This window comes from Diadema setosum, chromosome 2 (genome assembly GCF_964275005.1).
Source record: "Diadema setosum chromosome 2, eeDiaSeto1, whole genome shotgun sequence".
In the NCBI taxonomy this organism is placed as follows: domain Eukaryota; kingdom Metazoa; phylum Echinodermata; class Echinoidea; order Diadematoida; family Diadematidae; genus Diadema; species Diadema setosum.
The window spans coordinates 23,609,439-23,626,578 of NC_092686.1; the positions used below are offsets into that span (position 1 = coordinate 23,609,439).

General features: G+C 38.8%; 1 protein-coding gene across 1 annotated transcript; it reads right to left on the minus strand.

The window, feature by feature from the left end:
• Window positions 1-310: 310 nt before the first annotated feature.
• LOC140243401 (uncharacterized) lies at window positions 311-14,900 on the minus strand. The gene is made up of 13 exons (XM_072323085.1): window positions 14,732-14,900; window positions 13,529-13,568; window positions 12,644-12,788; window positions 11,611-11,746; window positions 10,752-10,884; window positions 9,580-9,866; window positions 8,994-9,108; window positions 8,116-8,430; window positions 6,368-6,827; window positions 5,729-5,792; window positions 4,480-4,543; window positions 2,957-2,993; window positions 311-1,744 (listed from the first exon to the last, which is right to left on the minus strand). Exons 1-13 carry the CDS (start codon window positions 14,752-14,754, stop codon window positions 690-692), a joined length of 2,874 nt encoding a protein of 957 aa, XP_072179186.1. The 5' UTR covers window positions 14,755-14,900; the 3' UTR covers window positions 311-689.
• Between the last annotated feature and the right edge of the window lie 2,240 nt (window positions 14,901-17,140).

Here is a 17,140-nt window from a genome sequence, read left to right on the forward strand (position 1 = left end):
TTCTTTATTACTCATGGAGTAGGTGTAAACAATTCTTTTGTGAAATGCAAGCATTACAGATGATAAAAAAGATTTTGTGTATGCAAATGTGTGTCGGCACATTATGTGAAGCTATGCAGGGCCGGCGCAGCCATGGGGGGCCGTGGGGGCTCAGGCCCCCACACTTTTTGTGCAGCATACAAAGGAATACATAAGGTATCATCACTTTGGGCCCGCACACTTTTTTTCAACCTGGAAGTACATAAGTGGCACTAAAATAGAAAGAGATAGAGATCTTGATATGGCGGTGGTAAGCTTTACTTAATAGGTGTTTTCTCTGAAGACCTTTTTTTTTTTTTTTTTTTTGATAACACCCGGAAATGGGAGGGGAGAGAATGAGCTGAGGCCCTTTTTTTTTTTTTGCTTGTCAGCTGAAGAAACCCAGAAGTGGACAGGGAGAGATGAGATGAGGACCTTTTTTTTTTTTTTTTTGCTTGTTAGCTCATGAAACCCGGAAGTGGGCCCCCACACTTTTTAAAAACACTGTGCCGGCCCTGCTATGGATGTCAAGGAGCTATGGTCTTACAGGTGGTGTCCCATTCATTTACTCTATATCACCTCATAGAAGATACTTGAATACCCTTGTGGAGAAATACTGTAATGCATGACCCAATCAATTGGTTATGGCAATGTTGGTCTCTTACGCCTTATTAAGTTGATTGGCAGGAATTGTATTCTTCAGTGTCCTGAGACGATGCCATATCCTGTACTGATGAACTGAGTGGATCAGTCGCACAGGACGTCGTCGAGAAGACACTGGTTTCGCATCCTTCCCCGATGATAGGAGAACCTATCAGTGTGCAATGAACTGCGACATCAGAAACAAACTTTCCATCAGCTCTGTGGATGAGATCATCAGATGCAGAGGTGGATGTTGGTACGGATGGAGAGAGGAAGCTCTCCTCTTGCCTTCCAGCCACAGGACTACCACTGGACGACATAGCACCCTCCGTTTGTGTGCTGCCCTCCTTCAGTTTGACATTGTTTGTCTGTGTGCAGGCATTGCATTGTTCGGCTTTGCCTGATGGGAGGGTACAACTTTCCCAAAGGCCGTCACCTGTTTGGGTGCAGCTATGTGTGCGGCTGTAGTTGCAGCTGCTAGTCTTGGTCTGAGTACCACTCTCTGCTTGTCTGGGGGTCTGTGTAGCCATGCTGTCATTGGTCTGGGCAGAATTCTCTTGGAATGATATGCCTCTGTCAGCTTGGATGTGGCAGACTTTGCCTGCATCCCACAGCTCTGTTTGAGTGCAGCGAGATGCCTTCATTTCTTCCCGCCCAATGTCGCCCGCACAGCAGGCCTTTCCACCACTGACCGCATCCTTGTCGGGAGTGGCAGCTGTGAACACACAACCTTTATCTTGCAAGCCAGGTTGAATAGGTATTGCTTGTTCTGCGCCAGAGCCAACGAAGGGTTCCCTGGGCGAGTAATCATCAGCATGATGCTCCTTGCTTCTCATGACCTCCGATGTGGCTTCATCCGCTTCATCATGACAGATGTCAACTCTTACAGAAGATTTGTTAGGTCTACTTTTGCCCTTCTCTGTTTCACGCTCCATCTCCCCACTTGAATATGAACAGTGCCTTCTAGCATTCGGCTTGGCAGTGCCATCATTTCTGCTACCTTGTGGAGTGCCATTACCTGACATTTTTTCAACCCCAATGTCAGTACTGTCGGTAATTTGAAGAGGTGCCATACTGTCTCTTTCTGTTAAAAAAAAAAAAAAAAAGTTTCAATTCACAATTACTGATCACATACTTTGTTTCTTTTGTGAATGCCTTTCACACAAGTTCAATCTAAAAAAGTCCCTAAGTATGCATATTATGTAATACAAGAAAAATGTACCCCAGATGACCGTTATGAATATTGGAAAGGAAATGTAACTATTCCACCAGACTTAAATTGGGAAGTGGTCCATAATGTGAATTTCAAGTGTTCAATCGATACTCGTTTACGCTCTTTTTATTTCAAAATTTTTCATAAAGCTATTGCTTTAAATGATTTTTTGTTTAAGATAAAGAGCAAAGATTCGCTTAACTGTACCTTTTGTGGAATATTACCTGAAACAATTGTTCACTTGTTTTGCGAGTGTAATGTAGTAATGCCTTTATGGAATGATTTGTTGCAAATAATTTTAAAACATGATAGAGAGATTTTAGTTTGGATAATTTCAAGAAAATGTTTGGAGTTTCTTCAGATAAATTCTTATCTTTTTTGTTTTTGTCGTTAAAATATTTCATTTATATATGGAAATTTAAAAACATTAGACCCAATTTTGAATTTTTGAAGTTACACTTGAAAATTAAGAAAGAAACAGAGTATTATGTAGCTAAGAAACGAGGTAAACTTCATCTTCACTTTAAGAAATGGAAATTTGAGTTGTAAAACCCAGTAGATGTTTAACATAGACTGTACCTTCAAGATGTTATACTGGTGACTACCACAATAATTTGTGTATTTGTGTTTTTATGTCTTATTGATGATCTTATTTTCATTCTTATTTTTTTTTGTTCCATATGTTCATAATTATTGTGTAATTTGTATTGTTTGTAATCAAGAAAATCAATAAAACATACAAATACAAAAAAAAAAAGTTAAACTGAGAATGAATGAGTTACTATCTTGATATATGCTACGGTAGATAAGGATGTTGTTTTTAATAGCTATTGTTGTTTTATCTATTCCACTGATCATGCTTGGCTGTGCCTCAAACATATGCATTGATCACTGCACTAATTCTCTCATATATATAGATGAGATGACATAAAAGCATGTGAAACTAACATCCAGTAAATCATGTTGGCAGAGCACGTAGGAGGGTGTGGTAAATGATGTGTTAGAAGACTTTACATTATGAATGAATACTGGTACAAAGACATCATGTCAGATTCACATGTTAAAATCAGCATATGAGCCCACCTTTGCTCTTTTGAAGTTCTCTGTCAAGTTCCAGTATCTGATGGATTGCAAAAAGGCAACAGGATATGAAACTAAGTAACAGTAAGCATGTGACAGAGAGTATTAGAACTTCACTAATCTTTGATATTGATGTACCACACACACTGGTCTGGATTATGATACATGCCACAAAGTTTATGAATATAATCATAGTCAACCTAACTTAAATCAGCCTCGCACAAGTCAAAAAATGGGTGTATTAAAGATAATATAAAGTTTTGCTACCGCAAAAGTTTCCCTGAATTTCCTTGTCTTAGTTTGTGTTTCAGGTTAAAGTACCTTTCATATAACTAACACTGTGAGACTTACTCGCCCCAAAGTGCTCTCATGTCTTAGTAATCATGCAATTAAATGGTTTCGTACCAGAGCCGCCGCCGTACGGCGGCGAGGTAGTACACGTATTGTACGAAACCATTATTGCATGATAACTGCGACCAGCAGCGTGCAGCCCCATGCTCATAGCTAACTGCGACCAGCAGCCCCATACGCACAGCTAAATGGGGCTTCGCATTGTAGCATCCAGGATCATGACACATTTAGTATCGCGGGTAAATATCAACTTAAAATCCAAAAATTTCTTCAATTTGAAGACTTACCAGTTAAGTTGAAGTATTGAAAACAGGCTTCGGGCAACGTTTGGTTTTGCCAATAGTCCCTTTCTATTCGAATTGATGACTGAATGTGACTCGGTCGAGAGGACCTTGGGAGAGCTACACTGAATTGACGGCCAGCGCATGCGCACACAAACATCTTATCCATTCATGGATTTACATTTTATGCGCATATGATGTGTGTGCATGCGCTGGCCGTAGTTTTCAGTGTATGTAGCTCTCCCAAGGTCCTCTCGACCGAGTCACATTCAGTCATCAATTCGAACAGAAAGGGACTATTGGCAGAATCAAACGTTGCCTGAAGCCTGTTTTCAATACTTCAACTTAATTGGTAAGTCTTCAAATTGAAGAAATTTTTGGATTTTAAGTTGATATTTACCCGCGATACTAAATCTGTCATGATCCTGAATGCTACAATGCGAAGCCCTATTACGCTATGCGTACAGGGCTGCTGGTCACAGTTAGCTATGCGCATGGGGCTGCACGCTGCTGGTCGCAGTTATCATGCAATAATGGTTTCGTACAATACGTGTACTTTAACCTGAAACACAAACTAAGACAAGGAAATTCAGGGGAACTTTTGAGGTACCAAAACTTTATATTATCTTTAAAAGAAAAATTCTCCCTCCGAATGGTTATAAACATGTTAGATCTATCATGCAAGTCAAAATTCATGCAAGTCACAGGATTTCATCTGGTCTCTTTGGATTCAACTTAGCAAGGTTAACTGTACAGACATTTTGGGCCATTGACTTTACATGAAGCAGGGTGAATCATAGGTAGGAAAAAGAATCTGCATAAAATGGTACAAACAATTTTGATTTTTGCACATTTAACGTAGTGGAAGAAATCGATACAGAAAGAACTTGTTACCTTGTCCAACATTTGTTTTGCAGATGAAGCAGCAACCTTTGCACTCTGTCTGCCAGGCTGCAATCTGCAGGAAATGAAAAAAAATGCACCGTAAATCTAGCACCCACCTTTCAAGCAGTAGCTATCAAGGATATCAAAGTCACTTGTTAAAGACTGATTCAAAGATTCGATAGAATGCTGGCAGGCTAAGGCTAGGTTCTACTGATTTTCTTTTGAATCAAGGACAACTGAGAGGGAAAGTTTCCTCAAATGTCCATTTGGATTGAGTGAATGCAGCAATGTTAGTAGAACATCTCAATGAAGTTCAATGAGGAAAATCGGGCAATACATTCAAAAGTTACAAATCTTTAATTTTTCGGTACTGCTGTCGCTGGATGAGAAGACTACAATGTCTATGATGTCACAGTGGAAAAACAGTAGGCCCTATAAAGAAAATATAAATAGATGTCTGCAAAGTTTTATACAACTGTATTGTACTTTGTAGCATAATGAAAAAGCCATTGACTGATACCTCTTTCAGAAATCAGGGGAATAAAGGAAAGCATGTTTTTCATTCAGAAATTACATTTTGTGGAATTCTCTTTATATTTTCTCTATGATCATTCTGCAGCGATGTCACTAAGTGCTGTAGTCTTCTCAGCCAGTGATGGCAGCATCAAAACTTTAAAAAATTGATAACTTTTGAATGGATTTTCTGATTTTCCTCACACTTCACAGATGCACAATCTCTACCATCGGTAATATTGCTGCATTCTCTCAATTATACACATGTACATGTATATTTATGTACATGTATATTTGGAGAAACTTCACCTTTAACTTCCTTGTGATACTTCTGTCAACCTTCATCACCTAATGCCATCAATACAGCTTAGTGCATGTGTCTGAGAGTGTTCGCACAGGTATTTGTCACAATTTTGCTACTGTTTAAAAATGAATGTTACAAACACTGATTCTGGGATCCACCGAAAGAGTAGACTTTGCCCGTCATCATTTATACGATCTGCAGAGTTTGCTGATACATTAGAAGTGGTCAAGAAATTGTCATTTATACAGTTTCGGAATTCCATGCAGTAAATTTTTAAATGCATTAATGGAATCGTGGCTAAGACAAAGGGACAGATTTCTTTGTGATTACATTGCAATTTCCTTGCCTTGTAAAGGGCCTACTTTGCCAAGCCAGTACCTCCATAGTTTGCCTAGGATACATTGGGCTGGATATTAATTGATAAGTTGCCTAGATACTCACTCTATGGCTGACCGACTGCACAAAGTTGTTGTCATATGCTGTCCTTGTTTAGGAGTATGTGAACCTGGATTGTGATAAGCGTATTAGAGAGAACATTGTATGATCCATTAGATCAAAGGGCCATACACCAGAAGACTATGAAATTAATGCAAATTTCTACAACTTCACTTTTATTCAGACACAAAATTGATTTCAAATTTTGGATCTGTTCAGCTAGGTCTGATTTCCCTCACTGTGTACATCTTATGCAAGACTAACACAAAGTGCTCACAAATTTGCCATTAATCCTTTTCCTGTACACATTTAAATATCTCTGTGAGGAAAGAAACAAGCTAGCAATATAGATGTGTCACATGTGTAGCTTTTTAAGTGCATTCTAATATCAATGTCCTATGTAAATGGCTGAGGTGTTACCCACAAGATTTTTCTAGGTTACCATTGTGTGTAATAATCAAAACTTTGAAATATCAGCCCCACTACATGACAGATTATTCATCATCTGAAGATGCACTTGTCTATACATACAAGGGTAAAAAGTTACTGTCATGACAAGTCAACTACAGCATTGGCTAATATTTGCAGTTTCAAGAGCATTTATGTGAATATGACATGAAGGTGATATTACGTGTATTGACGCACCTCGCACAAATGCGAGCCAATTTTTTCCACTGCCGTCATCTGAAAGATGTGAATCTGTGTCTTCGTCAGATGATATTGCCTCTGAGCTTGTGCAATCAGAACTCCGACAAGAGTCCACATCTTCTTCGGACGGACGATTTTCACAGCAGCCAGCTCTTTCCAGCTCAATTATGTCTCTTCTGCTGAGGCCTTGAAGTCGTCCCGTCTCTGTGGATGCTGCGTGAGGGCAGGCAGAGCTGGTTTGAGCAGCACACAGCTCCAAGACTTTCACAGGCTTTGGTGGGTTCCGTTGACAGTCCATCTGCTGATGATACAGAGGCTTGGAGTGCTCTGGGGGATGTTGCATCTGAATGACATCTTCCAGATGAGGATGCTGCCAGGAACGTGGCCAGGTGTGTGTCCTCTTGTACAACAACTTGTCCTTGTCATCACTTTGACGCTGCAGCTCTGGTCCGGAAGTCTGCATGACATATTTCTTTAATAGACAGATACTTACGAGTGCATGGATAATCACTTCTCTTTAATCTTGTAGAACCGTAATGTAGTAAATTTGGTTCTTACTAAACTTCAAATATGAAAAGGAAAATCAGCTGTGATATTAACCCGTTGAAGACGAATCCCAAGTATACTCAGACAGGTGTCTATGGGAAATGCATGTTGTAGCAAAATCAGCCCGTCCTCAACGGGTTAAAAGCAAAATAAAGCCCAGAACAATCTACACCATTGTGATATCATGGCATCTATTAATCTTTTAAAGAATACTGTCAACTTCAGGGCATTAGAATGAACCAAGTGAATAGCCCCAACAAAACAAGTGATTTTAATCGTATAGACCAAATTCAAACTGATGATCCTAAAATTATGACTATCTCTGTTAAAGGGACATTCCAGACGATTTTCATAATTTCACGTCATGTAGTACATAAACCGACAACTCCATGTACAGATTTGTGGAATTTATTGTGGTTCTTGAGCAGAGAAACAATACTTTGAAAAACCTTAAGCAAATTACACTGAACAAGGATGATGACATAGGAGGTTCACATATTCCAGAAATGTAGCAGTGTAATTCCATTACAATACCGCTTACTTGCGAGTTCACCTGTGTATTCAATCTATGCATGCCTTCTTCTTTTGTTCTGCTCCCTTGAGCCCCAACTCATGCATTCTTTTGGTGACTCTGCCATGTCATCACCCTCGTTCATTGAAATTTGTTCTAAATTTTGAAAATATTCTTATTCTTTATCACAATTATCACTTGAACTCTGAAACTCCGTCCTCAGTATAACTAATCTATAGCTGTTCAAATGTTCAAATCTGAAAATCATCCGGAGGTCTCCTTTAACATTTTCTCAACAATTTAGCATACTCTCCAGATGCCCATTACACATCTCAAGGGATACAGAGACTGGTATTTTCCACTTATTGCTCCTCGCCTATGGAACTCACTCCCATCTCTTCCCCGTGAAATTGACAAACTGGATCACTTCAAAGCCTCACTCAAAACTCACATTTTTCAACAGGCATTCAATTGTTAATGGTCTTGGAGGAGTCTGCGCCTTTGAATGTTTTTATAACAGATATATGGTGGTATACAAATGCTGTGGATCATCATACACAAAGTGCTTGTGCCCTGAATATGTCAAACAATTAATGTTTTTCACTTGTAATGCCATCAGATAAGAAATGTCATTGCTGGAAGGGTGCATTCATTTACATGATCTGTTAACTAATACAAGAGCATGTACCTCAGAGAGTCTGTCATCCACTGCTACAGGACAGGGGTGTCTCCTGGGGCTATCTTCTGGAGATGTGAACCTAGCGCTTTCGCTGCAGGTGAGGTCCACTGGTTGCTGGCCTGCTGTCACACCAGACTGCCAATGAAGAAGTCCACCGGCGGGTCTGCGAGCTGGCTCTTGATCACCGGCAAGGCTGATCCTGTGGTAGTCCTTGAAAGAGCTGAAGCTGGAATCAGCTGGGGGCAACATGCTTTTACAGCCCGATTCTGCCGACCAGTTGCTAGACTGTACCTCTGTGCCAAGAGAGTGGGCTGGAGATGGGCTCTGGTTGAGGCGACAAGGGAAAGTACAGGATTTACACATAGAACTCCTCAAAAGGTGATTGAAGCCCCCTCTGTGATGAAGCCTTCAAAGTTCAAATTAGTTAACTATGATTAGGATGAGGTGGATAGCATGAGTAAAGTAGCATGCACCAAATTTTATGTTTTTTTATCATTGTAGTTGTTTAATAAGAGTTTAATAGATCTTGAATATGAATTCATTCACCTTTCTAAGCTACAACTAAGGTATCACCGGGGTTCTCATAATGTGCAGAAAAAGGGGACGAAAATGAAAACAGCAAAGGAAAGAAAGGCATTAAGACATACCGGTAGTCTAATAAAGCATTCTTTATTCATACCCACACCTCAGCAACCTTATCCCATCAAGAGACACATGTGGTCAAAGTTTGATGAACTCGGCTGGTTTAACTCTTTTTAAATGATTATACTCATATCTATACATCGTTGCCTGCCTGAGAGAAGGGCCATATGGCTTGCATGCTCTAAAGCTTGATATATAGGGCCCTTTTGCCGTGCGGGCGACAACATTTAGTTGACAGTATGTACCTTTTCTTTCCATGTACATTCAGAGACAGAATCCCAGGCAAAGCTGTTAACAGATGGCACAGTAGCTTCATCTGCAGTGACTTCATGTGTGTATGATACATGGCTGATGGAGGAGCTGCAGAAGGCAACAACACAGTAAAACAACATTAATATTATATAAAAAGAAAATCTTAACAAGTGACATGGCCTCATTAACAGTTTGTAACTTAAAAAGCAAAGTCTTATACATGTAGGTCACAGGACTGGTAGGATGACGACATTCAGCTAGAATTAAGCCTGCAAAACATTCTCTAATTTTCACATGCACAAAACAGAGATATGTGTACAAGCTGCTTTTTACATGCAATTCCTTAACACAATCTATTGCACAAGATTGTTCAACTGGATATTGTGAAACCTGAAATATTTCTGTGCGTTAAACTTGAGCAAAGATTTGTGAATTAAGATGCACACTAGAGTGTTAGTCTACATGATACATTGAATGCCAGTAGCAATTTGCAAAAGTTTCGTGCCACAGATGTTTCTGATTTTACAGTATTCTATGGAGATACAGAGCAGTAGAAAGCAAAACCAAGGTTTATCTCACAATTCACTCGTTCCACTCCCTGGGGTCATCGGAGAGGTATGAGGTAAAAACTCCTCTTTTGTTGCTGTTTTCGTCCCTTTGGCACAGTTGAAGGACAGGACGTCCTCTGATGTACAATGGGATGAACATGGTGGCTCTCCATCACTGGCAGTGATTTGTCTGCTTGAAGTTATCTGACGCCTACCAAACTCCTTGCTGGGGACACTACCACAAAGACCAAGTGTGCCAGTGTGCCATGGCGTGATTGGACTCTGCGTCCAGTTTCTGAGGCTGTGCAGAGACCTCGACTGCACATAAAAGTGGCAAACAACAACAGCAAAAAGAGACCCCGAAATCATACAAGCAATCAATATATTGATGGTAGTTTAATACTTCCTGTCCATGTTCTTTGAACCTATTTCCTCAACACTAGAATTGATTTTCCCAGATGCTGTGTGAAATCTCATCTTTATAATTCATGAATTGCCTCTTGATACATAACTAAATTCCAATCAAGGCTTACATAACGATTTTGACTTTGTGATGTTTTTTTTTTCTTTCTATTCTGGTTGAGTGATACAACAATCAATACATTGAAACTAGGACATACATCTCTGCAATATTAGGGCATTTCGCAAGTCTTTGATAATTGCCACTGTGACAGAAAGTCTTATGTCTTCAAGAATAAGATACTGCATGATTGTGACATAATGGAATAAGGCCTTGGTGTAGATGATAAAGTGCACACATATGCATGTGCAAAAAATAAAAATAAATTTAAAAAAATCATCCATTGCTCAGTTCTGATCATGCATGTATATCATCTCCAATGTTCTCCAGTCCCTATTATACATATACCCACTACATGTACTCATAAAATGTCTATGATATGAAAGCTAAGTTTGTAGATGCAAGAAATAATACACTTTGAATATGACAGTAAATATATGAATGTTGCAGAAATAATAGCTAGTCCTTATTGACTATGCTGATCAAATATATTTTTGTCTTCACACAGTGAACATATGCATTTATCCTGGGCATCCTCATTTAATGATAATCGCAAAGTTTACTGTAGCACAGCTTGATAGATGTGACCTTTTTTTGAGCACTTTGTAAGAATACATGAATAACAAGACTTTGTAAGAATACTTGAATAACAAGTAGCCAACCGTTTTAAACAATCAACTTACACTTCCAATTGATGTGTTGAAGTCATTCACAACACTGCAGCCGGCATTCTCCTGGGATTCTGGTATTGCAGACAGTGGATGCCTGCTATAGGGAGGTGAGGGTTTACCCTGCACACTCACACCAGCCGTTGGACTGGTTACAAGTGAAGAGAGTAGAGCAAAAGAGAACCAGTATTAAGAAGTTAAATATCTCTTCAATGAAAAGTATTACTTCGACTGACAGATGGCATAAATTCCAACAAAACAATATGTTTTTCCTCATCTTCTTTGTCCCTAAAGATTTATGATGCCCTCTAGAACTATGACTCATGGGCAATTGGTGAATGCACACAATAACATTAATAATTCAATGCAATTCAGAGATCTAGCATTACACATTATGGCATTTTATTTTATATTTGTGTGAGCAACATATCCCACATAAGGATTTCTTTAATCTCTGTAACAAAGAGAATCATAGTGGAACAGAATGGCTATTAACTCATCAAAAGTAACACGACCAACAACTCTATGGTTGTCACTTTTCATTCCATTTTTGTTGTTGTGTTTTATCAAAAGAGTTTCATTTCATATGAGGTGAAAAGTAACCACATAACTACTTTCTATCCCACTTCGTAACTTCTTGCATTTTTGTAGTTCAACAAAATAACTACCTGAGAAAAATCTTGGTACATCTCAGTTACTTACAATCTCACGATGATCCGAAAATAGACTTAACATGTAAACTCACTAAATATTAATTATGCACTTTGGAATCGGACTGTCGTCACTAGCTCTAAGACTGTACGTCATTCATATACTGCAGATCACATAGGGGAAAACAAGAGAGTAGGCAATTATCAGTAATGAACTTCCTCACCTTGGTCTGCAAAGAGCTAAGTTGGATGGCTTCCCCTCCGGAGATGCGTCGGGGAGGTCAACAAACTTCTGTCCAAACATGCCTCTGGATTTATCCAAATTTACATGGTTGACTCTAGTGCTTTTCTTGGCATTGCCTTTGAGAAATTAAAGTGGAGTTTTACATTAATTGCATTGTATATCAGTCAAAATCACCAATGTACAAATTACATAGCCAAAACACATACAGAAGCATGGAGCTAATGCTGTGGTCATGACAATTTGTGTCGAGTTCTAAAAATTAAAGCCTCCAATGGGCAAATTTACAGGTTGCAACAACACCATCAATCTTGAAGTAAGAATATAAATGTTTATGTATGTACATTGTTGTCAAAATGTGTCCTACATGTATCTCATACCATTCACCAGTATTCCTACTTGAGTACTTTGATATTGACATTGACACCATCTACAAATCATGCAGACAACACTAGCTTTATCCTGTAGTCGTGTGAAGAGCACAGGATGTACATTCAGTATGAATGAATTAGACAGGGCCTACCAATGATCTATGGAAAGGGACACAAGTCCTGTTTTGTGCACAAATTATTTCCCCTTTGTCTACCTCTCTCTTGACTTTATTCATTTCATTTGTTTATTTTTTTTTGCATCCACAGACTTGTACATCCACCAATTTTCAAAGGATGTTTTTACATCTTCTTGATGTTTTAAATCAGTCAACCTCACAAGCCTTCATATTGAACTTCTAAGACTACGAATATGAACAAGCTGTAGGTAACATCAAATTGTGACTTGGAAACCTTTACACATCTCAACTACCTTGAATGTATCATCCCTCAACCCCATCCCTCCAAAAGTGAAAGGTGAAGGTTAATGAAAAAAAAAAATGATAAGTTTACATTTGAAAATGATCAAGGAAGTCTCTGTAAAATCAGGTGTTCAGATAATATCACAATAAAAGATGCAATTTCTCTCTCTCTCTGTTAAAATGGAGAAGTTTAATATCTACTGAAGATGTATACTGATGACATTACTTGTTCTCTGAAATTTTGCCGCACTGAGGTTTGCCGCTTGAAGAGAAAGGATGTCCAGACTGACCGCCTGCTTCTTTTTAGATGGACTGCCAGCATCTTCCATTCTTTTCACTTTGCTTGAATACCTCTGTCTCTCAAAGAATTCCTGTCCATGAGCACAGACATGTAGAATTTAACAGCAACAGGTGCATGTATGATAACCTGTCAATGACATTTCTACAGATTTGTATTAGTCATTAACCCCCTCCTCCCCCTAAAAAGAACAAACTAACAAAATCAGGCAATTAAACAACTTGTTTTGAAAAGACAAGATCATTAAACATTCAAAAAGACGCCGGAGGAAAGCCTTATCTAAATACCTATGAAATTGAATAGGTCCTACAAGCTTTAAGCCTCTGTATTCAGTTCCAGATTCTGTTGACATTTTGGAGTTGGTTGTATTATGGCCAAGTAATCTGTGATCAAAATATGGCTGTCACATTACCATGCAAATTAGGTTAGGAAACATGCATAGTTTATGCTGCATACCGCTAATCTTTAACTGTAACAACTCAATCCATATGTATACACGTGATTTAAAAAGGCACAAGAGGGGAAGGGTGGGTTTCATCCCCCACTCTTCTATAATAAGCATCATTCAACTTCAATTTTTTACTGCTTACAATTTATATACCCAAATAGACCTACTTTACCTTTTTTTTTTTTCAAATTTGGAGTTTGGTATCTAGATTTTAAGATTTTGAATGTCTAATATTATTCATCTCATGCAAATAGGTGTGGCAATAGGTAAATATGTGTTTTATTGAAGCTACCGTACTGCAGTTTATGAAAATACAACTGCTGAACATTTAAAATTAATCACTGCAAACATGAACTGAATTGTACCTTCTGACGTCTTTTGTCATTCTTCATTTTCAGTCTATTCCTGCAGAACAAAAATTAATACAAAAAAACACACACAAAACAATGAGAGTGTAGGTCTGACTGTCAACTGCATTATGTTTAGAATTAGGCCAAGTCTAGATAGTTCTACTCAGATAGAGTTTCTGATTGAAAAAGAACAAAGAACATTTGATTATGTATCTTCAGGAAGATCATTCCAAAATTTAAGTTCAGTGAAAACAATTGTTCTTCTTTTTCTTTTTTTAAAGCTAAACTAAAATGTTGACCGAAAGATCGATATGTACTGGGTATCTTGTTGTTGGGGATAATCAATAGACTATAGTAGTAAAAGTATCCAGGTAGTAGTAGTACTTGTAGTAACAGGTATGTTCCAAAGAGACTACGTCTGGCTTAATTCACAGAATCCCCCGAGGCTGAGGAAAGACGTAAAGTCAAAAAATGATCAAAAAACTCCTCCGGACAGATAACCACGGGTGCTCCTTCACACAGTTAGACTAGGTTTTCTATACTGTGGGAGCCCGAAACGGAATGCTTCGCGTTCAGGCTTGTCGCAGTTTGGCAATACTGGACAAACAGATTTTTCCGTGTAACGTTAGGCCTAACCAAAAGTTAGATCTGAGTGAGTAAAATACCCTGTTTGTGGCAGGCTTTGGTAGAAGTCTAATTGTACAGCGTCTAGGGTACCATGGCAGGGGCCATTTCATTCAGTGATGAAAAGGCCCAGTGATGAAAAGGCCCATTGATGAAAAGGCCCACTGATGAAAAGGCCCAATCAGGTATCACTTCCCATAGCACTTCTTCTTGAAGTTCTTCTTCTTCTTCTGATGTAGGTCCTAAATCTGCCTCCCTCAAAAGGCTGAAGATTCTTGCAGACTATGCTATTTACATTATAATAGGCCTACAGTTTATTTACAGATATTTACAAGCACATAACAAATGTAAAGAAAATAACTAGCCACTGTGATCAACCGTTAACTGTTACAGAATGATCCCACATATGGCGCTGAAACAATTTCTGATGACAGGGAATTCCAGCTAGTAGTTACAGGGCCTAACGGTTACAGGCAAATCTTTATCGTAATGTACATTTGTATTGGCAACGTTAAGTGTTAGTTCGGTGGATGGCATCTGAGCGACAAAAATTAATAAACATGTTGACCTAAAAAATAGGTCTCGAATTCCTACCTTGCTCCGCCGACCCAATTCATGTTCAAGCTAGTCTACACCGCACGTGTACCGATCTACACAAAAGATCACGAGATGGAATTTACGGAGAACGAATGATGGATACATTGGATTTTTCTCCTTTTTAATGCTTCGCATGAATGATATGATCGATCAACGATCCTACACACCAAAGATCCTATGTGTGTAGGATATAATGTTATGCGCGCACAGGTTTTTTTTTTTTTTTTTTGTGTGTGTGTGTGTGTGTGTGTGTGTGTTTGATTTTGTTTTTGTTTTTGTTTTCTGCTTCTTCTTTTTTGCGACGACCACGCGCACTCGTACCTACCACCGACGCATCCAGCGGCATGCCACCGCACATCCGAATGTCTCTATCCAAAAACAAAATAAAATGAAGGAATCCTAATAAAGGGTGAGGTTCACCTTTAAATAGGATCCCTTCGTTTTGGATATCTCAGCCATTTCAAAACCAGGTTTCATCAAATAAACTTTAGTATTCCTCTTAGAATCACACGCTAATTTTAGACCATGGTAGACACTGTACCATGCTATAAATGGTCTAAGTTTAAACCACCTTCGTGAATTCGGGCCCATTATCTCACAAGAAAGTTGAAAACCTGAAGCCCTAACTCAACCAAACCTATGCTTATCCCTTTAATGTTGCTTCTTCCCTAAAATCATTCAAATTCGGATATAACAAACTCTCCATTATTTTTTTAGCCTTTCTTCATCTTTGGGGGCTACAAAGTCATTATAGAGTTCATACGTTTATTTCTTTTTTTTTTTTTGCAAATTAATTCATGTTCTTCATTGTGTTAAATTTGTCTTTTGTTTTTATTGTTATATGGAAAAGCACATCCACATGAATGACAACTGGTTCATATTTTTTTTTTCATTTTTTTTTTTTTTACTTTTGTGCGTTGAAAGGAAAAATGAATGTGTTCACTCCTGCATAAAGTTTCCCTATTGACCTGCAGGTTGATAGCCATTTAGATTGCCTTTAATGTGGTTTATAAAACATTAATATTTAGCCAAATATTCTATGAGAAATATGAACCTGAAGAAGTGTTTAGGCCTACATTCTTTTTTTTTTTTCTTCTTCTTCTTATACAGTAGTTTTAATCAGGTCATCTTATCAGGTCATTCCATGAGCGTCATTTGGGTATATGGGTTGGGTAGAGGGATGGAGATGTATTGGCTATTATGCCCTATATTCTCATAAGATGAGAAGGATGGTCTAACGGGGGGGGGGGGGGGGGGGGCACCCACACAACACACGTGCCCCTTCCCTTCCTGCGTGCCGGGGTCCAATAAAGGTCGTGATATGCTATGTAGGTCCCTACTATAATACTGTAATTGACTTTAGTTAAATGAGTTGACTTATATAATTTGGCCTATATGTACTACAGGTGATGCCTCATCAAAAAATGTGGATATTGCATTAACATGACACAAAATATTATTTTTCTATGAGCCTTATAGGTTATCTTTACAAGTTAAAGGTCCGATACAATGTAGTTGTCCGATTTATATAACTTCACATAAAACATCAACACACACACACACACACACACAAAATAAATACATAGAGAAAGGGCAACTTACACGTGTATATTTTATGTATTCACAGTACATTATTTTCTTCGGTTACATTGTTTATACTGCTAGCATATTGTTTTGATAAGGGAAGAAAATTGAAAGTTCCGTCTTCCTGCATGGTTACAATCATTCTTCTTCTTCTAGCTCCTCCTCCATTGAAGAACATCCCTCTATAATAATTGCGAGAGACGATCTGAGACAACTACAAGGTCCTACACATGGCCGGGGGAACGGGGGGGGGGGGGGAGGGGTCGCCCCCCACTTTTTTTGCACCAAACAAAGGAATACATAAGGTGTCATCACTTTGGCCCCCACTTTTTTTTTTTTTAACCCGGAAGTACGTATATGTAAGTGGCACTAAAAGAAATAGATAGAGATCTTGAGGTGTGAGCGCGGTGAGGTTATGTTTTTGCGCTGAAGACCCCGTTTTTGTGCTAGTCAGCTAAAGAAACCCGGAAGTGGAAAGGGAGAGATGAGCTGAAGACCTCCCCCCCCCCCCTCCCTTTTTTTATTTATTTATTTTTTTTTTTTTGCTTGTCAGCTGAAGAAACCCGGAAGTGAGTGGAAGGGAAGAGATGAGCTGATTTTTTTTTTTGCTTGTTAGCTCACAAAACCCGGAAGTGCCCCCCCCCCCCCCCACTTTTCAAAACGCTCCGCCGGCCCTGCTACAGTCGGCCTGTGTAAAGGCACACTAATTGCACCCAGCAGGGATGTTTCACGAAAAATTTAAGTCGAACTTAAAGCTTAAGTTGGACTTAAAATGGTATGCCGTTGGTTTCTCTTTTCAGTTTTATCTAATGTTTTCAGAAT

Bases quoted from the DNA above. Each gene is read 5' to 3' on its own strand.
- LOC140243401 (XM_072323085.1), bottom strand. From the start codon at position 14,754: ATGAATTGGGTCGGCGGAGCAAG. The intron at 8,431-8,993 runs GTACATACTGTC...CGCCTCAACCAG, and splicing joins AATGTACATGGAAAGAAAAG to AGCCCATCTCCAGCCCACTC. The intron at 1,745-2,956 runs GTGGGCTCATAT...TTTTTTTAACAG, and splicing joins AGAACTTCAAAAGAGCAAAG to AAAGAGACAGTATGGCACCT.